Raw genomic sequence first — 23,074 nt, 5'->3', positions numbered from 1 at the left:
ATGTATACCATTTTCAAGCGATACTCTAGGGCATATAATAACTCTTGGCTATGGTAATTTATGAGAATCTGCGCATTGTGACACAATAATTCGTATCTCAAATGTGAGTTATGCAGAATGGGGAAAATAGAAGCAAAATTATTTATACACTGAAGAGAATAATTTTCATATAAAGCTTTTCGTAAAAACACAAGTTCCGTTTTCTGTTGATTCTTGTAGAATAGTTTGTGGCGACATTTCTGTCGTATATTTGTTTGTATATTTTATTTAAAAGTAATCAAAATTTACAGCATTTTTTTTTAATATTTGTATTAATATCTCCATAACTCTATTGTTATGTATACCTTTATTATAATTTATTATCGATCTATATACTATTTATTTATTGTATAAATTGGATTGGATCAATCTTTTCAGGGGCAGATGTAATCAGAGAACACGAACAAGAGAAAAGTTCGTAATATTCGAGGAGCACAATTATTTTTTTTAATAATAATTAATCTATGTTGCTACTTTTCATAATTTTAATTTGAAGTAGGTATTATTTCTCAAAACTCAAAAGTACTTTTACTAATATTATTAACTATTGTTCGACAAAATCTTTACAAATCAGGTCCAAAATTCTATGGACCTGGTCGACTTTATCTACATTTCTTAAGAATAAAGTGATTTACGAAAAAAACTTAGTAGGTAACTTTTAAAATACTAATATTTCAAAACATTTATAAGCTTAATATACATATACATACTTGTCAAACATATTTTAGTTGAAACTATTTCTCAAAACATTTTCGGTACACCAAAAGTTTAAGTGAAATATTTCATACAAAATATAATTTAAACATCTATTAAAACTTTATATTCACCGTTAAAGTGTCACTGCTATCGTTGGACGAGAAATTTTCTTCTCTCCGAATTTGATATAAACTAATAATCATTATCACTTCATTATAATACGTATTCTTATTAAAGAACGGAGGAAAATATAATCAAATAAAATACGTCGCTTTTTACATTTACGGACTCTTTTAGGGATATATACTCTTGACGTAACACAATTTGATAACTTGCATAATTTTTAGGGTTCAAGGGAATTTGAATTATAGTTTAGATTTTTTAATAAACGCATTTACACAACTTTTATCTTATTGTAGTCCTTGGTTTTGCTTCAGGTTTCTCTTACACATGTCAAAAGTCAAAATCCTGTGTTCAGGAACGCACGCAGTTGCACATACTCGTAGTTGGAATAGCAATGCCTGACGAGTAACATACTTCGGTTTCTGTAAATATGATAAAGGAAATTGGATTTCCCGATTTAGTAAAGTTTGAATTTTATAATTAGTACCCACAACCCGTGACCCGTGTCCATGTCAGAAATTTAGATTGTAATTAAACTTCGTGTTTATTTATTTAAGGAAGGTTTATTAACTCAATACGTGAAAATTTAATTATAGCGAAACTTATTTAATTTTTGTACATACGCTTAACAACTATAATTAAAACAAAGCTAGAACGCAATTGCAAATATAATTAAAAAACAAAATTTTCACTTTTAATTAAAGAAATTGCCTCTAAAACTGCACTGAATTTATAAAAAAACGTACGTTATATTTCAAAAGCCTATACAAGGAATGATTTAGATCTAATTTTTTTTTTTCGTTCCTTTGTTTAAATTCCTAAAAATTGATGTGTAATTGTGGAGAATGTTACAGTAAAATTGGGGTAAGAAACGATGGAGATGCCGTTTCTCCATGTTATTAATAACGCCTTTAAAATTACACACAAGTCTTATAAAGTTTCTACGTTGATATAATGACTATAATATATCAAAGTACTTCAACTTTTCGTCACATGATAAATGTCATAATTTATCAGTGTGTAATATCAGTATTTTTCAGTTTTATTTGTTCTTTTCAAGTTGAAATTATTTCGCATTCCATTTGAGTTTAAGGCATGCCGTATTACTTGGATGACGTTAATGTTTACGTCGTGATAAAATCACAATCAATAGTATCGTCTCCACGATCTATATCGTACTTTCAAGGAACAAAGTCAAACTGAGAGAAAATTATCAGCGAATAGATTTGGTATTATCTCACTTCTATCAGCGATTTGATCATCCAGATAATTTCAAGTTTTTAACCATTTATATGAACTTTTAAAGATATGTAATTAAAAATATAAAATTAATCTTTTAAAATGTTTAAATATAATTAAAAAATAAAATTAAACATCTTAAACGCCTCGCCATTTACTATTAAATAATTTGAAATTGTTTCCAAATCTGTCTAAACTAAATTTATTGAAAAACGTATCTAATATTTCATAAGCATATGCAACGAATGATTTTGAATCAAATTTATTATTTCGTTCTAGAACCAGTCTTTTTTATTTTATGTTTTATCCAGTAATATTTAATATTACTAAATAATTGCTTTTCTTTTACTATAATTCTTATAACAGCATACTCGTAAATATATCTAATTGCTTTTATTAGATGCACAGAAATATACGTGTAATTTTATTACCAAATTTTTAAAACTTTATCATATTATCCTGATGCGTTATATCACACCTTAATACATCTGCTAGAAAACTGTCTTTAAATTTAATGAGTTGTTTACATATTACAAGCCTGTACTCGTCATCAAACATCAAAGGTTCCTAGAACAGTTTCTAGGTTCCTTTGATGCTTGATTTAATTTAATGCGGGTACAGATTATATATAATTTCTTATAAACGGAATGGCACCCTTTAAGCGGCAGATCAGTGATGGTTAAGTTCTCCTGTTTATATTACGATACAATTATTGTTCCAATTGCAGAACACTTCATTCCTATTTTACTATAATTATTTCATTCTAAAATAAATTTATGGCAGTCTTTAAAATCTACAAAACTATTTGGTTCACATTCTACGTTTTGCTGATATTATTTCCCATATTCCTCCCGTACTTCCTGCAGCCTGAGTGAACTCACAACTATAGTAACTTGGTCTATATCATATATAACGTAGAGATTTATTTTAAATATTGTTAATAAACGTACTGTAATATCGAATTAGGACAACCATGTCCTGTAATTATATGTATACAGTTTTGTATTATAAATAAATAAATATTTTTTATGAAGGTAAATTTTTTTCAAGATATTAACATATTTCATTAAAAAAATTATTGATTGATAGTTACTTATTTAATCCTTGAATTATGATTGTGACTAGACAAGGAAAGCTAAAGAGATAAGAGTGGATATTTAGGCAATTTTTCGTGTTGAAAATGAATTAATAAACATGTATGTAGTACATACAAGAACAAAATCAAAAAGAATGAAATAGGGACGCTAAAATTGGTCGCGCGTCAGTGTTACGTGTCATTAATTAGTCGTGAGACTAATTAATATAGTTGACCATTAAAAATTCTGAAGTGATAAATTTGTTGACAGAATATATTTTATTAAATTAATACATTTCTTTCTTACACAACGAGCAGCTAACGCCGAAGTATTTAGTAACGAAATGAGTCTTATAATAATTGGCTTTGCGACCATTGGCACTAATCTTCTTAAGATGACAGAGAGGATTATAGTAAGATTATAGTGCTTACGGAGAATTATTAGATAAATGAACAAAGCAGCAAGTTCTTTGTTGAATATTCGAAAGAAACGTTGGTCTGTCGCGTTATCAGGATTCACTTGACCTATTCTTACAAAACTACGATGAGATCCTTAGATGAGAGAACTTAATAAAGGATAAGATATATTTTTTATATTACCACAATATACAATGTTCATTATTAAGACTGTAAGGTTAGAAATATATTTTTTGAAATACAATAGTTTTGATAACAGCAATGAAAGTAATCAAAATCTCGAATAAGAAAGTTAAAATAATATGAAGATATAATTGGCAATATATTTTTTATATCCAAGCTAAACTGTTGGCATAATAGATTGATATCTTTATCTGAGCCTCAAGCAAACAGTTTTAGTACAAGATAAATAGGTCAGGTCTGATGTCTCTTATTCAATTCCAAATGGCCGCTATTTCATGTCTTTTGTTATCAGATACGAAGCTTATAAGATAAACTTCTAGAATTTACTATTTAATTTATGAAGGATCGTGTGATATTCTTATTTAATCGCTACTAATATTTTCAATTCGAAGTTAGATTCTTTACCACGCAGCGACGTAACCGATCGACGTAAAATCTTAATTATAATTTTAGTTTATAAGTCGTCAGGTGATACAAGAAACCCGAAAATTTTAATCCCGAAAATTCATAGGATCTAAGTTTTGGGTAATAATCTTAACACATTTATGTTTGATGAATTTAATTCTAGTTAAATTAAACGTAACGTTGATAGGAGTAACGTTTTAACGACTTGCAAACGTTTTGTTTTTTTATAACTTAACATACCAAACTTATCTAAGTATATACAAACTAAACTATCGACCAAATCAATGTTCTAGGAAAATCATTTGTTAGTTTCCTTCAACAGTTTCAAACTCGAACTAAAATTTCAATTCGTGTTTACAAGAGATAAAATTTTAAACTTGCAAGGTAGAAAGTCTGGAAAATAGAATCATGTCTAAAGTCAGCGAGTTTTACATCCTACAGAACTTCGCTCGGAACTTGTAAGACCAGACGAGTTTTTCTTTTTATATTACTCTAGAGATATCATAGAAAACCTGACGAAACTTTATATTTTATATAATTAGCCATAGTTGGTGAGCTCTGTAATTAAACTAAGACTATATGTTTTACTTTTAAACTATTCAGAATTTCTGAGCGTTTCAAAAATGTTTATCAAAAGAACCGCATTTTTAAGTATCATTCGCATTTTTAAGTATTTACGTAAGTAGTCTGTAAGATATAAGTTGTGATAAGTTTTTGTGTAAACTATTTCAATATAACAAAATTTACCAGTCAATAGACCAATACCACCCGGTATTCTATTGACTGGTAAATTTTGTTTTTTTTTTAACGATATTATGGATATTATGGATTGATCACTTTATGAAACATAATTTATCTGACAAATAGTTTACATGTGAAAGATCATATGTTTGTTACAATTAGTTTTCTTACCATATCTAGCTACCATATTAAGATACATTTAACAGTCACTTAAGGCTCTCTTAGTATAGATTTGACTACTACACAGACGGCTTGACAAAGTGTCTGATCTGGAAAAAAAACAAAGAAACTTACCTCTCGACATTATTAGTATGATTACTATTCATCCAAATATCTTCTTTGCAGCTCGCAGTGTATGCCACACGATAACATTCTTGGACGTTCCACGTTGGGCAGATCCGAGAATAGAAGCCGAGTTGCGTTGTCATTACGCGAAACAACCACTCGATCCTCCACTTCACTCCGTCAAGTGGTACAGAGGCACACACGAGATATTCAGATACACACCACAAGAAGTAAGTACAATATTGCCTGATTCATATAACAAATAACGATAAATCAATAACGATAATAGTTCATCTAAATCCAACTAGTTTTTGCTCAGTGGTCGAAATGAACATAATCATCATTGAATTTGCATGCTTCGGTTTTTTTTAAAGTATTCTTTCGAAAACCATTTGACTAATAGAGGAGAAAAGGGCTGAACTGGACTGTTTTGTATTTTATCATAAATATTTTTTCTAATATATTTAATGTGTGGGGTTATATAAAGGGTATATGGGGAAAATAAACTTAACAACTTGTATAACAGCCTGTATGAATATTTTTAAATTAATGAGCAAAAGTTTTCAAGTCTCACAAATATAGTAATAGCTAAAGAATTTCTCTGCAACTAACATTTATTATACTTTATTTAAGTTTCCTTAAATAAAATGTATTTATTTTATTCGTCATATGCACAGCATGTCTGAAACATTAATATTATTCCATATTTTCTCGCGAACAAAATAATCCTCTACCAAAAATTTTAAATTAACAGTAGGAAGTGTTCTTTGTTGAACACCAATATTCTTTTTCTTTTAACTACAAGAATTACGGACTTGAGTCTAGATTTTAAAAGCGAAGTCCATCACTAATCCAATTTCCAGGTAACGTTTGCTAGCATCGTTTCTTGATACTAAACTCCCCTACAAGCATCCGAGTTAGGTTTGAAACTGTTTACTTAATTTAGTGAACTTGTGGCATGGAATTGCTTAGTTACTGCAATAAGCTATTTCAGGAAATGTAGTTGATCAAACATTGTCAAATCTATAAGTAGATTTCAAGGATAGTTTGAGTCGAATGAGTTTATTTAAGTATTCCAATCTGGTTACTACTTCGACTTGGTGACCGGGCTTGTGCAATCCCGTCTGGACAGGTACCACTCACTCATTAGATATTCTTCCTCAAAGCAACAATACTTACTATGGTTGTGCTCCGGCTTAAAGTTGGAGTAAGCTAGTGTAGCTATAAGCAAAATAAACATAACATCTCGGTTCTCATGCTTGATGGTGTATTGGTGATGAATGGAAGTATGGACAGTGGTGGCCGCTTACCTATATTAGTCGGCCTTTCTATATAATAAAAAAAAAGTAACTGTCTTGGTAAAATTACGCAACTATAGTAATTATGCTAGATTTATTTTGAATAATGCAATTGAATATATCTTCAAAATTTGGAATTGTTTTCAATAAATTAAATCGTTTAATATATTTTTTTATTCTAGTCTGTGTAAGTTAAGGTAGAAAATTATCTTAGTCTTGAAAATAATGAAATGCCAATATATTATAAAATTTCTGTTTATATATTTATAATTTTTCAATAAATTATATAGTAACCTACAGTAAACAATGGTAAAACTGAAAAGGTATACCCTATTTGAGTATTGACCATGTTTTACATGAGAAAAACATTTCTAATAATAAAAAAATACAAGTATAAAAATTCGGCGTCAAATGACGATCAATTTTCTTCAATTTTCAAAAAATACTGTTTTGTATTTTAAAACCAATTTCGCAATGTAATGAAATATAAAAAAATAATTAATGTATTTGTTGTATTATATATTACTAAGTCTGTGTAACACAATTGTATTACTACAACATATATTGCATCGTTAAAATTTGTCATGAATGTTTTAATGCCACTATACGGAATAACAGCTTACTAAAACGAAATGGAGACAAGAAAAGGAATTGCTTTCTGATGAAATAGTTTTTGGGATTCCGTAGTAACGTTACGCAAGCCTTGATTATGTACGGTAATGGTAACAACAGCCAGCCCGTAAGGATATTAAATTTTAAACGTCAACCACTTTGTGTAAAAACTAGTAACCAGTTAAAACTGGATTAGGTTATTTAGCAAACATTGGCGCTGTGCCAGCAAACTGCAAAGGTGATAGGATTATTGGAAACTGAGTTAATCAATATTTTGTGCCAGTTTTACATCCAACGAATAATGTGAAATAGTTTCATACTGAATACTTCTAAAGAGGATTGCTTTTAACCCTCAATTTCACACAAACATTATTGAGATTCTAAGTTTGTATTTACAGTTTATCTTGAAAAATATTAAAAAGGAAAATGTAACGAGACTAGTGTATGTCTGGTACGACATTTTGAGTTTATCTGTTAATGCGATGAAGTAAAATGGCCAATGTAACTTCGAATAGTTTTTCTCGACAAGAATGACTGCTTTGGACTTTGGCAGCATTGAAAGGCGTTTCATGGAACAATATAAAGTTATTTTTAGTTCACGTTATGTAACTCTGATACGTTTTAGTTACTTTAATTGAAAAAATATATACGAAGTTTATAATAACTAAATATTAAATCAAATATGATTCATGAATATGAAAAAGAGAATAAAAAAATTAAACATTTTTACTTTGGAATTGTGGGAATATTTTGGCTCGTGAGCTATAGAACACCATTTCTATATGATTTGTTCATATAACCGACTTTATCAATAGTCATAAGAGCATTATAAGACATTAAGGACAGCGTCTGCCACCGTGGTAGATAGTGCTGAATTAAATCATGTCATGCTTGTCGCTCACGTCTGCCTCTGACGCCGAAGTACCGATTACTTCTATAAGACTACGAGGTAGACATCCAGGGCTGTGACTTGACGGCTCTTCTATTTAAAATCAATAAGAGAAATGTCTACCATTTTTATTTTTGTATTCCGTGTCATCAATCAAATGGACACAACTATAAGTATAAGCAAATGATTTAGCAGTGTTTATTTGCACTACTGATCTTTAGTTCATTATTGAAATAGAACATGAACAAATAATGTATATATACCAAAACGCTCAATTTATTTGAAGCTAAATCAGAACAATAAGTAACACTATTATGGTTAGAGGAATTAGTTAGACAATACTGTGCTTCTCTGTACTTTTGAATAGCCAATCAATGTCAGAAATAGAGAAAACAGTGTTTAACTAAACACCCGCTTAACTCAACTTTTACAAGTTTACCCGTTAATAATAAATACTAACAGCTTTCGGTTAATTTCAGTAGTTCAGTTGATAAATCTTCTGTGTGTCATTTCAATTATACGAGGCTTTGGCAGAATGTTTTGGGCTCAGCAAGCGCTGATATAAAACATAAAAAAAAATAACAAAATAGAAACAAACTTAAAATAATACTCTTAAAAAATATTTTTGTAAACACATCCCGTATTCTACGCAGATGATATTTTTTTAACAAACTCAACGAGGATCGTGTAGGATATATGTATACATATGTATAACGTATTACATATGTATATTCCAAAATGGGGATAGAGGTTAGAAAAATAAAAAATAAAAAAACCGAATTACTTACTTCTTTTTTTTAAAGTCGATTCAAGGAAGCTGTTTTTATTTCTATAATAATTGTGTTTGAAATTGTGTGTTTTATTTTTAGTATTTTACTAAATGTTTATGATGGATAGTTGATAGAGCTTGGAGAGAGAATTTGCAATTTCTATTTCAAGGGAAACAAACATCAGAATTGAGTTCAACATTGTATCGTGTCCATCTAAAATAGTCCGAAATATGGTAGCAATTAAAATCTCTTTGTTGATATTCTAGAATTAACTGATATTTTTTTATGCGATTTTAGAAAAATGGTATTCGATAAACTAAACTGATTTAAAAAATATATATACTTTGTTGAATTCAAAGATATAGTTTATATGTAGATCTACAGACAAAGATCAATTAAATTTTTGTTTATAAATGTGTTTCATTAGATAATTGCCTAAATATTTGAATTTAGCAATGTCAATCCAGTTGGTCATACTAAGGATAACTAGCACTTTTTGAGTGATCAGATAGCACGGACATAGCTGTTAGCATAAGGAAATTTTTCTTTTACTTTCAACCTTAGGGCAAATGCTTAAGTGACGCATACAGGACAATGAATTATAATCATAATAAATCGGTCGCCATCAGATTACTAGGTGATAGGTTAGCGGATTTTGATTATACGACAAAATACATTGAACAGGTGAATATTTTTGTATTACAATGTTTTTTTGAATAATATGTAATACAATCTGATTTAAATTCTGCTCTAATCTAATTTGAGTATATATTAAATAGTAAGTGATCATCTCCTTTGAAATTAACTCTGCAGATCAAATAATCAAACAAATGGATGCAAAACGACGTATTAACAAAAGACTCGTTTCTGGGCAATTATATTCATTTTTATTGCTTGGCAAGCTCCATCTGAATTTTGTTTCATAGTGTTAACTCCAGAATACTCCACCATCTTCTTTCGCCGATAATGCAATTAATAAATACACCAGTACACAGAATATATATTTATTATTTGTTTTATTTTATAAATATTATAGTTCTGAACTTAAATATCCAATTCACAAAAATCAGCTATTTCATTCCATGCGCGACTCCCCTTTTTATTTTTAATAATGCTTTTGCGCGGGAAAACATCTTGTATTATATTGTAAAGCCATACGAATGACGTTCTTAAATCGATTATACTTTTATGAAATCAGATACAATAACAAAATATGAGTTTATTAAATATATAATTATAATATAAATGTAACTACATAAATAAGTATTTCTAACACAATTTAATACATTATTTCGAACGAAGTTAATTTATACTCTATTCCAATGAGAATAGAAAAGAACCAAAACAAACCGTACTTTTCAATATCACGAGTGTTTTGTTGATAAGTTCGCTTTATGATTTACTACAAACAGTTCTTGATTAATATATCTCACTTTTAATATAACAATATCACTTAACTACGTAAAGCCACTTAAATTTGACTTTCAAAGTAACGAAAACACTTTTGCCGACATTCAAAACGCCATTTTTCGATGAACGAACAATTAAAATGGAGGCCTCACTAAGGATGTCCGCTAAACGAATGGAGAATGAATAAATTTATACAGATAAAAAATATATTATTTTAGTTTTAACATACAGTTTAGATTTTTTTTAAATATATATTTATTTAATTGGTTATAATATGGATTATAATATAATATAGAAAGTTACATATTGTTCGATAAAAATGTTATTATTTTATATAGTAAGGTATAGACAAAAAATTTAAAAGAATTAATTCATTTTACAGAAATAAAAAATCTTAAAATATAGCTCAGTTTTATGCAAAGCAACACTTAATTTATAGTTTTGAAAATAATACAAAAGTAAGATATTATTCGGAATTATCAAAAGTTTTTTCCTTACGACCTGGCTTTGCTTAAGCGAACTGTAATTGTATCCGATTTAGTATTTACGACCTTTTGCTTTTGCTACTGACTTTTGATTTGCCATTAACACGGCCTACGCTGATTGAACATTACTTTTTCGGTTTGAAGATTAAGATAAGATGTTATTTTTAATTACATTTTTTTTTTTAATTTAATGCTAAGAAATGTATTTCAAGGTTAAAGTCGTTTTAGATTTAATATAAAGTAAGAGTTTCTTTGAAAGATATATAAAATTTTATTTATTCAAAACCTTAGTATTATACAATACGTCATATGTCTTGAAAATGCCACTTCATTATTGAAACATACAATGTTTCTTTTTATTAATGATGGAATAAAAATCTATTCATATAAATGAAATTGTGAGTGTGTTTCTATGACTTATCACTGAAAAGAACTACCTCTTTATAAGTTAATAAGGCTATTTGCGAAATACCACGATCCAAATCAAAACTAACGACCTAATTTTTATTTAAGCCTAAAAATGCTGCTATCTAAAAATTTTAATATGTACCTTTCTTGCAATTTGTATAAAATTTATTTAAAAAATTACGTAAAACCAATAAAATATATCGTTCCTTAGCATTCTTTACCCATTCGTTCAATAATTTTCTCCTCAATAGTGTGACTAAAGTGTCATGTCAATTCAAGGTCAAAGTTGTTTATTTATCTTTTCTCCTATTCCCATTGGAATAGAGTATACACTTAGTAGCTTGAATTGGAAAAATCGTCACGTATGGAGAAAACGTTATGCCCTAGACGACCTTTCCCTCTCTTTCCTCTATCTCTGTCTCTTTCTATTTAAACGTTTTTATATAATAATTATCATTATTTGTTTCGAACCGTTTATTGTCAAACGTTGTTAATATATTTCAATCTGTGTCAGTGATTTAATACATAATGTGAGGGTCGGATCTACCATACGGCTTTTTGGGCTTCAGCCCAGGGCCCCGTGGATTCAAGGGGGCCCCAACTAAGTCAAGTTAAAGTCAAAAATAGACGATAATGCGAAAGAAAACAAAAATTCATTAAATTAAACAGGTCCTATGGTTTCAAGTCTACGTTTAGATATGTCCTAAGTAGTGTTAGCCCAGGGCTCTCTAAACTTACGGTCCGGCCCTGCATAATATATCGCGAAAGAAACTTCGTTTCAACCGGGTGTCCCAAGACGCGTATCATTTTTTGTATTCATTAAGCCTACATTGACACTACTTTACTAACCTATAAACTATTGTTATTTATGTATAAAATATCTTCAAAAATATATAAAAGTGATTCATATTTTTCCCATACCAAATATCTGCTGATATTTTCAGACGATTTTAAAGCGGTCTTGAATTATGTAGCAGAGTATATCCGGCCGACTAAATCCGCGGCTGTAAGTTATTTTTCAATAACCGTCTATTTTCCTCGTCTTAGGAAGATATCGGACAGCATCCAGAATTTAATTTCCGTGTATGACGTAACAGAGACAGGTTAGAAACTTGGGTAACTTGAAAAATAAAGTTTCCTAAAGATATACTGGAACATGGCGAGATTTTGAAGATGTTATTTTTAATCTATATGTCTGGAAGATATTGTATAATTTTTTGTTACTTACCTTCACTTGTAAATTTAATGTTTAAAATTTATTATAGAATTTTATAACGAAGATGTTTTATTGTATTGAACAAAAAAAAACAGAAATGAAAAAATATTCTAAGGATTAATTGAGGATTAATTTTACTAACTACCGAATTGAAGGGGATGAACCAGTATAACTAGAGACATAACATCTTAGTTCCCGAGGTAGACGCATTGGCGATGTATGGAATGATTCTTATTTTTTAAAGTGCCAAGATCAACGAGTGATGCTTTTTTGCCTGCCAGCCTAACTTTACTATATATAAAAGTAGATAAGCCAAATCGTCACATAAGAGTAAAATCAATAATAAAAATGTAAATAAAGACCCAGTCATGGGCAGCAAAATGGCAAAAAAACAGACTCATGAAGTAATGATTTACTGTATAACTTGCCCTAACAAATCATCCATTTGTGTAATTTATTTCAATAAAAATGTATTAGGAAGCCTCGATGAGAACATCGTCGTATTTTGATTGGTATTAAACTTGACGATAAAGAGGCATAAATATCAAATTATTCACCAATACCTATACGTAATAAATATCGTTTAAGATGTATGTTATTTCAAATGTTTGCTTTGTCGATTATGAAATTTGATTTAGGAATTCTGTATTTGAAATTCGAAGGTTTTCCGAACCCTTTCAATAAGGAATTCTTATTAGGGTTGTCCCTTCGCGAATTTCTCGGAAACCATTCAACCAATCGGTATTCTTGCATTCATTTGGTTTTGTACTTGAAAAGGGATATTTGAGCTTTTATGGAATGGGCCTTTTATTACCTTCTACTACCAAAATTACCTTCTTTTATACTAAAATGACAATCATTTTTTCTGATTGTGAATCTTTTTTTAATGTTTGTTAAAGTCACGTTAAGAATATTGTATTTGTTTAAAGTTTGTTTTATATTTGTAAAATGTCTTTATTCACTTTGAATTGATAAAATTTTAAATGTTAAATTTATTTAATTTAAATATTACATCAAAAATATATATGTGTTCTAAAATTACCTTATTAAGTATTAGATTATGTCTATCCAGACTTAGACGAACATTTTACCATTGAAATATATGATTGAATGTTATTATATGTTCAAAATGTTGACATTGTAAGTATATTACACACTACTGAGTAAGTGCTGTATCAAAAATTAAATCTACATGGAAAAATAAACTTAAATGTTTGTAACAAATCAGAATCATGATCACAGTGAAATCGCTCACCTTGTACAAAGATTTTCATCCCAAAATAATGTGAATACGATAACGCGGTATAAAGCCGCATAGATTTAAATCCTAAAAAATGATAATATTCAAAACGTTCGCGTTAAGCCCTTTATTATAATAATAGCAGGCGAAATTCCGACATAATCAAATTCTACTTTTGCTGTTATCACTGCTTACCCCGTATTAACAAAATTTCAGCGTTTTCAACTCATTTTCATTTTTCCAGCATCGTTTTGACAATTCAAGTGTTATCATTTAACACGTATACTTTTTGCAACATACAATTTTAATTTCGGTTAACTGCAAACGAAGTATGAACAAATAAACAAGATTCAAGATTACCTGTGTAAAAAAAAATAAGATCGCCTTTTATTCATTTAATGATTACTATACCTTTTGCTATACTATTAGTCATTAAATCTTGATTAAATGTGGGCTGAGGCTCAGAATTGAGGTTTTATAGAAAAATATTTTATATAGTGTTATATTAATAAAAACAGTCTTCCCTCCCGTACTCTGCTATCACATCCGCTACTGATATTATACTTATCAACATATTTTACGCTTATTTTTTTCATGTGTCCTTTCAACATGACCTGAGCAATACGGTGGATGATCTAATCTATATTTAAGAAATATTATTTTTATTATTATTATAACGAAATTAAATTTTAATAAATTTTATAAATTTGAACGAAAGATTCTTTAATCGGAATTGATAATACGCTGTAAATATATGTTTTGGCTAAGATCATACATTTTTGGGAGATTTTTTCTATTAACGAAATATCGTTTTAAGAAGCTAATCGGAAGCGATGGTTGTCTTACCTAATAGAAATCAATTGCAGCTTTTTATAGAAGCTTATAAAAATATCAATAAATGTAATTATGTGTGTAATGTGTATTTGTATATATAGATATATATATAGACACAAAATAACATATCTCATCAAATAGCACAGACAAAATATACGTGTGGATATAATATTTATAAATATAATAAATAACGTATACAATATATCATAGTAAATTAAGAGAATATGGTCCTTAGTAACATAGTGCCCAATTTATGTATATAACCCAATAACGTAATATAACGCTCGGATATTCTCATACTTTACCCCCCGGGAACCGGGTTAATATAACAGCGTAGGGTTCACCTTAGGGGGTAAATTAGTTCATGCCATAGGCAATTTTATTCGGCCGAAATCTAATGATTAGGGAAGGCTTCGTTTCAAAAATAAAAATGTGTCCTTAATGGGACGACCAGCAGAAAACAACGAAATTTATCTATGAATTTTACTGTAAGAATGTATTACAGAAAAACAATAAAAAATATCATCATTAGCATATCAAGCCTCTAAAACTCGTAATACGAGGTAACTCAGTTCGAGAGTCCCAACTCTCCTTATTCAAAGTTAATTACATAACCATATTTTTATAATTAGTGTTAAAAATAAAACTAGTGAAGGCGACAAAATTGTTACGACGCTTATTGGATATAAATATTCTATTCTAAGTGCTAAGGCACAGGAACTTGATTTTGCGAAGCGCATCCGTCGATATATTGAAATATGAATATTTTTTTAGGTACACAGTCGTATGACATAAACGTTCACATGAAATATAATTCCAAAGATAAAAAATGAATAATTTTATAAAGTATGCAACACATACCTACACATGTAAAAACATACTTAGTAGAAATAATTTTGTGACTTAGTCTTACAGCAATAATCTCATCTTTTTCAGTTCTTAAAGTGTGAATTATATTTTTCTTAAAGTGTGTATATTATATATTTGATTATTAGTTTTAAGTTTTATTAAATTTTTAATATTTGTAATATAATCATATATATAATCTAAATTTATATTTAAGTTTTATGTAGGTATAAGCATTTTTTTTAAAAGTTCGCATTTACTGTAGTCAGTCAGTACTGTAACAGAACAAATTGTAAATAAGTCGGTAGATGAAGAAAACAAAATAAATAGAACTTTTTTGCATTATTACCGACAGTAGACTACTTATCTAACATTAGGATGTACTAATTTTAAACATGTCATATTTAAAATTGTATAATGTCATCGGAAGAGACTAGCATCTGAGACACAGGCTCGGCTTAGTTTAGGAACTTGTATCAATTGAATTAATACGTACCTAATTGTAATGTTATTGATAAGTTAAATAAATATTTAAATTCAGTTAAATTAAAATGGTACGTCCCTAGTAACTGTTATTAGTCAAGCGACCTTTGAATTCTGTGAACCAGAAAACAACAGAAGGAAATGTTGAATTGTCGACGTATATGTCGGCGATTCGCCAGAATTCTCACCGGGATTCATGTTGCAGAAAAACACTTTTTGCATTAATAAATTTAATGGTCTGAATAGTTCTACAATTGTCCGAGGAATGCCCGCCTGAACTTACTTTTCTACTAACTAAACTACGACATTCTTTTTATATATCAACAACAAGACTATATTTATTTTGTTACAAACATAATAACTATTAATGGCTTATATTAATAAAAAAATAATATAAAATTATTTTTTATCTTAATTAAAAATCGAAATATATTGTAATTGGCTTAATTATTCAATTCAATTCTTAGTTTAATGGCTTTTAGTTGTGCCGACAGGGCACAGATTATTTCGCCAATGTCACGTAGGAACTTAATTATTTATCACTATCTAAGTAATATATATTAAAAACATACCGGACAAATCAAATTTACACATTTTTTGACAAAAATAAATCATATTTATATTTCGAAATTATTAAAACAAATTTTATGACAAAAATAGATCATATTTATATTTCTAAATTATTTAAATAGTATTAGTTAATAATTGCCATAACCAAAACTTCTATTAAATCTTAATTTATTTAATTCCTTACTTATGATACATTCTACATTCCAAAATAAGAAATATAACTTAGTATATATACATAAATACATGTAAACAGTTTTTTTTTTCGCATACATATTTATACATTGTGTTTAAACATCATTGATAGATTTTGATCAGTTTGAATAATATAAATTCGACACAGAATTTTACGACAATAACAAATCTGTGCCTTTTGAAATAAGTTATTACTATTCATTAAATTTTCTTTCTCCAGTGCATGTCAAATGCTACGTCATCGCCTATATTTAAAATAGGATCTCATATTTCAAACCCTCCACCCACGATTATTCAGCATTAAGTCTGCCGTGGGAGGTGGTTCTCCCAATTCCTAAATGTCGAAATTGAATCTGTGACTATATTCGCGTTCGGGATTTTTAGCATTCCTATTTCTGAATCTGATAAAAATATCCGTGTTTATTTCATTAGCCGTGTCAAATAAACTTAGTTTATCTTGACGGAGATACTGACGCTATTACGTAATTTATTTGAAGTCCATTCAAAGGTGGTATCAGAATTATTAACGTAAACATCTTTTTTGAAGTCCATTTGGTACGAGCTATTAATTAGACGGGTTAAAGTAATTATAAAAGCCTTAAGTAACGCTTTTAAGTTGAAATGAGTTTTGTAATAAGTTTTCTGTTAAATTTGTAAATAATATTATAATTATTGTTGTTATGTTTCTTTATTACCTTTTACAAGATTCTGCTTCTTGTTTTAATTAATTCTGACTCAATACAAATACCTACCTCAGTACCTACTTTATTGGTTCAGTGATTAAATTACTTAAATCTTAAGCAGAGATTTCCGATTGAAACTCGGGCAAACACTATAGAATTTTCACGTGTTTTATTTGTTTTTATAATTCATCCCCTGCCCGGGTGTGAAGGAAAACATCGTAAGGCTACCTGCAAGTGTTAGTCCTCAGCCTAATGGAGAAGAACTTAGCCTAGTAGAGACATTGATAGGCTGTTAAAGGGTGAAGCCTTCTACCATCGGACAACCAGCTACCGTGATTACATATACGTGATCTACTACGTCATTGACAGGCCACTTTTTGACATGAAATGATCTGCATTCTTATTTTTCATCCGCATAGCGTCAATAAATATATATAAGTAAATGTTCTCTGGTGTATGTGTTACCTAAGCATGACAATACTTCTCACACTTACACCCTGACATCATATTCCCTTTGTGCAAGACAAAGATGATAATTACTTCGCGGTACGGCTTTATGCAAGCCAGTCCGGGTTGGTACCAGCTCCCCATATATCTACCGGCAAGTAGTTATGCTTAGAATTTTATTGTTCCGGCTTGAAAGTTGAGTGAGCCAGTGTAACTACAGGCACAAGGATACAAGTAATATTTAGATTGTACACTTCTTATACATGGTGATCTGCATACCAATATAATTTTCGCTATTGTACACTGTACTGTGTACACCGTCAATGGAAGTGACGTAACACGTCACGTCAAGCGTATTCAAACTACCAACCACGCTCCGTAACTTTTTGGAGATTTTTTACCTGAAATTCTGTATCATAGCTATATTATATGTATAAGTGTGCAATATTGGTCCCTCGAGCCGGATGTCATTCGAAAAGCCTTGAAATCTAACTTAATCGATGAAGTTCCTTCCTTTGGATAAACCTTTTCGTACCCATGCTGTACACTCATTCTTCGTACCAAATGACATAATTAAAAATAATAATTCCTATAGGCGTTAAGATACACTTTCTTTTAAAATCAATTTATAGTATATTTATATTGATAAATCATTCTATTATATTGGTTTCTGATAGAAAGTTCGTTTATTTACTTGTATTTTACAATATTTTTGTTGCTTTCTATGATTTTCCAATAACTAACCAAAACTAATCTAAGTTACAACTTTCTATACAGTGTGATTGCCATCTTATTTCCGCCAACCTTTCCAGACCAACCAACCAGTAACATTGGATTAGTATTTTTTCCTTAATAAACGTTCACCCAACATACAAACATATTAAAAAAAATCTTCAAAATGATTACATGGAAATATTGTTCGAGGCATATAATATTACTACATTTCATTTACATTACATTAACAGCCTGCAAATTTCCCACTGCTGGGCTAAGGCCTCCTCTCCCTTCGAGGAGAAGGTATGGAGCATATTCCAACACGCTGCTCCAAAGCGGGTTGGTGAAATACACATGTGGCAGAATTTCGTTGAAATTAGACACATGCAGGTTTCCTTACGGTGTTTTCCTTCACCGCCGAGCATGAGATGAATTATAAACACAAATTAAGCACATGAAAGTTCAGTGGTGCTTGCCTGGGTTTGAACCCGAAATCATCGGTTAAGATGCACGCGCTCTAACCACTGGGCCATATAATATTATTATACACTATAATTAAAGTATAACAAGATCGTATGTCTACGTAATAATAAAAAATACAGTAAAATACAGTCGGCTTTGTCTGTGTGAGTGCACACCACAAGCGAAAATTAGTACATAATCAGTATGATTGCGCACACATTTGTGCACGTACTATCGTACCTCCTGTGCAGTTAGTCTTTGAGATTGGCAACTGTACCTGAAAGCTGCCTCTTATAGGGACGCCTGTAAGCAATCAGTAAGTCTGCCATATCCATATTTATTATAATACAGATATGATTTTCCAATGTAAGTTTTATGTTTTTCTTCTTTATTTTGAACCAATAAATATATTTATTATTATCTCTAATTACAACAACGAAATCAAGAGAGATACTCATCGATTTATTTATTTTGTTAATAAAGAAAAACATAACATTCAAATATTTTAATTAATAATTTTACGCACGAATAGTTTCATTGTAATTCATAACAAAGTGTACAAAACCTGCTGTTTCGAGCGCTTTATTAAAAAACGTATAGCTATTGCACATTGAATTTTAGCCGTTGCTTAAAATTTATAGCCTATAAATTCGTTTAAAGCTTAAAACTTATGACGGGGAGATTATTAATAAAAATTGCCTTGACACGCTCTTTAGTCTTTAAGTAGTGGAAAATTGTATCTTATTTGCAACGAAGTCGTTCTATACTTAGATATAGAACTAAACAAAACTTATTACTTACACTCACGATGGTAGAATTTATGCAAATTGATCTTGATGTTTTGTAATGTTGTGTTTTAGTTTGAAGTTTGAGTCAGCCAGATTAACAAATGCAATGAAAATAATATAGAAGAATATGAAAAATAGAGCCGAGATGGCCCAGTGGTTAGAACGCGTGCGTCTTAACCGATGATTTCGGGTTCAAACCCAGGCAGGCACCACTAAATTTACATGTGCTTAATTTCTTTTTAATTCATCTCGTGCTCGGCGGTGAAGGAAAACATCGTGAGGAAACCTGCATGTGTCTAATTTCAACGAAGTTCTGCCACATGTGTATTCCACCAACCCGCATTGGAGCAGCGTGGTGGAATATGCTCCATACCTTCTCCTCAACGGGAGAGGAGGCCTTAGCCCAGCAGTGGGAAATTTACAGGCTGATTATGTATGTTTATGTTTTATGAAAATAATAATTAAGATCTTATGTTTGTATGTTACAACGATGGGTACATTAAATGTATTAGTGCCATGCTCTATAAATGGTTAACCGCAAGTGACTGATATACATATCAATGTTCCAAAAAAAAGCAATCAGCATCATTATACTTCTCACTATCCGATTTATTTCACGGCCGGCCGCCTGCCTGACACTAACTCTCTTGGGATTTACAGTAGTTCCATGCCACACAGGCCGTTAATTCGCCGACGTGGTCAAATTGATTGAAGATACGCTTAAAATAGATTTTAACGTATGTTTAATGATTGTGAGTCGATTGCAATAAATTAATTTGTATCATTACAGGCACCACCCACTTACCGGATATTCTAGCACCAAACAGCAATACTAAGTATATTGTTGTTTTCTGGTTTGAAGGGTGAGTGAGAGATATAAAAAAATCGAAATCAATAAAAAAAAATTATCTTATTAAAATATAAATTTACAAACAGTTTTGAAAAGATAATTCAAATTTAAAGTTATTATCAATTCGAAATGTAGATTCCACCGGAAATATCACAGCAGTCTCAGGAGTTATTATATTTCATCAATCATATAGTATCGCAGTTAAAGATTCTAATAATTTAAGTGGTTAATGGGAGACGAGATGGCCCAGTGGTTAGAACGCGTGCATCTTAACCGATGATTTCGGATGCTCGGCGGTGAAGGAAAACATTGTGAGGAAACCTGCATGTGTCTAATTTCAACGAAATTCTGCCACATGTGTATTCCACCAACCCGCATTGGAGCAGCGAAGTGGAATATGCTTCAAACCTTTTCCTCAGAGGGAGAGGAGGCCTTAGCCCAGCTGTAGGAAATTTACAGGCTGCTAATGTTATGTTTATGTATGTTATTTAGTATGGAACCGAATACAATTAAATTTATATTTGTAAACAAACGATCAATACAAACTCCAAGCTGTTTTGTTATCTATATAGCCTTGTACAGAATAATATGCCTTCGTAAAATGTTACATTACGAAACAAATAAATCTAGTAAACAAATTTTTTCTCGCAATATATTAAAATGAAAATTAAACGCATCGATATGAATTGATCAAAGTTGCAGATTCTGTAATTGACGTAACCACATCAGTTCCACACATTCAAATCAGTTATATTTGCACGTGAAACTGACATGATAAATAAAATAAATAAAGACTGTAATGCATTCATGTCATTTTGTTTTTAATCGGTGTAACAAATATTTCGTTCTCATAACGAATTCGTATATTAGCATGACAAATACCGATCTTAAACGAAGTATTATACAAACTAATTTAGCAGAAGTAAATAAATGTGACACAAGTTTCTATTTTATTCAGAATAAAAATACCATTAGGGTCGGCAAACGAGCCAAGTTCTTGGCTTGATGGTATAATTCAAGATTTGAATTTACTTTTTATCTTGACGAAGATCAGTTATAGGATTATGCTGGAACATTTTAATTTTATTTAAATAAGAGCTGCGCTTGCAATTTAACATTTGGATAGACTTTGGACGTGATAAAGAAATCGATCCAAATAATGAAAATCATTTCTTTTTTTATAATAAAACTAGTTTTTTTGAAAAACGAAACAGTTATAACACGCTATAATTAATTATCAGCATATAAAATTTCTTTATAATCTGTTATCTATGCTAATAATAATATAGATTTATAAGATTAAATTATTGCTACAAATTTTATTATTTATCTTAATTGCATTAATAATATATTGTGTATTAAATACACACCCTTATAGTAGCGTCCAAATTATAAAAACAATATTACTGACAATATTATAACATTGCTTAAAAAAAAACAATAAATTTCCAAACACAAATCTTCATTTAATTTTATACTAAGGTCCTTGAACATATTGATCACTAACAACCACCTCAGTATGAAGCATCTAATTGTCTTCCGAAGCCGTGGCAATCTAGGCTTCGATCCGAGCATAACACTTTAACTGCGCTTATGGACGTTTCAGAGGATATTAGAAGTGCTCTAGAAAATTACCAACTTATAGTTGTTATGCTAATGGACTTCGATAATGCATTTAATTCTGTAGTCACCAACAGTTATTTTAAGTATTTTACGATCGTCTAATATTTGTTCGTTTCTCTAACGTTTAACTGGTTTGGTGCAGCTGGTTCGAATTTTATGTACGTGGACGCTCGCAGTGTGCACAATTATGTGAGCGTCACATTTGTACTTTAAGTTTTGGTGTTTCTCAAGGTATATTTTTCTGTTCTTTAATTTTTTTATGAACACTTACGGTGCTTATTTCTTGCACAAATTTGCAAAATTCCAATACTAAATTTTGGTGAAAAATAATCACTCTGGTCGTTTTATAAGAAGTGACTTCATGACTTTTCATATTCTAATAATATCAATAAAATTTCCTTCGTTCGCTTAAATATAATCAATGCCTTTTTATCAATCTTTTTCCATCTCTATTTCGTTCACTTTTGATTATGCTTATTCATGCTATCCTGGTACTGAAGTTAAATATCCTTTGATATGGAACTAACAAAAGTCTGAAATGTCTGCTTGATAAATTAAACTAGGTTCGAAAAGCTTTCAACTGTAGCTCACCTAGGATGGAAATTACTTGATAATCACAATACATTAAACTTTGTAACAAGCTACAAAGTCAACTTTAAGTTAAAGTAGGTTTAAGTTACAAGATCCCTAAAAAATTAACTTTTCTAGCAGTATTTGGTAGAGTAGCATATCTATTATATGTCATATATAACTAGCTCTATATTTTGTGGAAGACCGACATATTGTGGTTTTAAAGCAAGTATTATTATAATTGAAGTAGATTTTCGATATTCCAAATTCAAACGTCCTTCATTATTACTTAAAGAAACGAAAAGGTGTAAAGAAAGATACGTGGGCGGTTCGTAATACTTGAAATCTATCAAGTTCATGACTTTTTAATTTCTTGAGAATATTCGGAACATTGTTCAATCCGAATGAAACTCCTTATATTCAAAAATAATAAGAGACTTCGATTTATAGTCAAGATCCACTTAACATTAAGTACTGCTTA

At 30.0% G+C, this 23,074-nt stretch overlaps 1 protein-coding gene across 1 annotated transcript in view; it reads left to right on the top strand.

Annotated features, from left to right (window-relative positions):
- The window catches only part of LOC113394873 (uncharacterized), a 127,338-nt gene that overhangs the window by 64,082 nt on the left and 40,182 nt on the right, over positions 1 to 23,074 (top strand). The window contains exon 2 of the mRNA XM_026632323.2: positions 5,264 to 5,433. Within this exon, the coding sequence (XP_026488108.1) occupies positions 5,264 to 5,433 (170 nt within the window). The remainder of the gene's footprint in view (positions 1 to 5,263; positions 5,434 to 23,074) is intronic.

This window comes from Vanessa tameamea, chromosome 9 (assembly GCF_037043105.1).
Source record: "Vanessa tameamea isolate UH-Manoa-2023 chromosome 9, ilVanTame1 primary haplotype, whole genome shotgun sequence".
Lineage (NCBI taxonomy): Eukaryota > Metazoa > Arthropoda > Insecta > Lepidoptera > Nymphalidae > Vanessa > Vanessa tameamea.
This window is presented reverse-complemented; position numbering and strand designations above follow the sequence as displayed.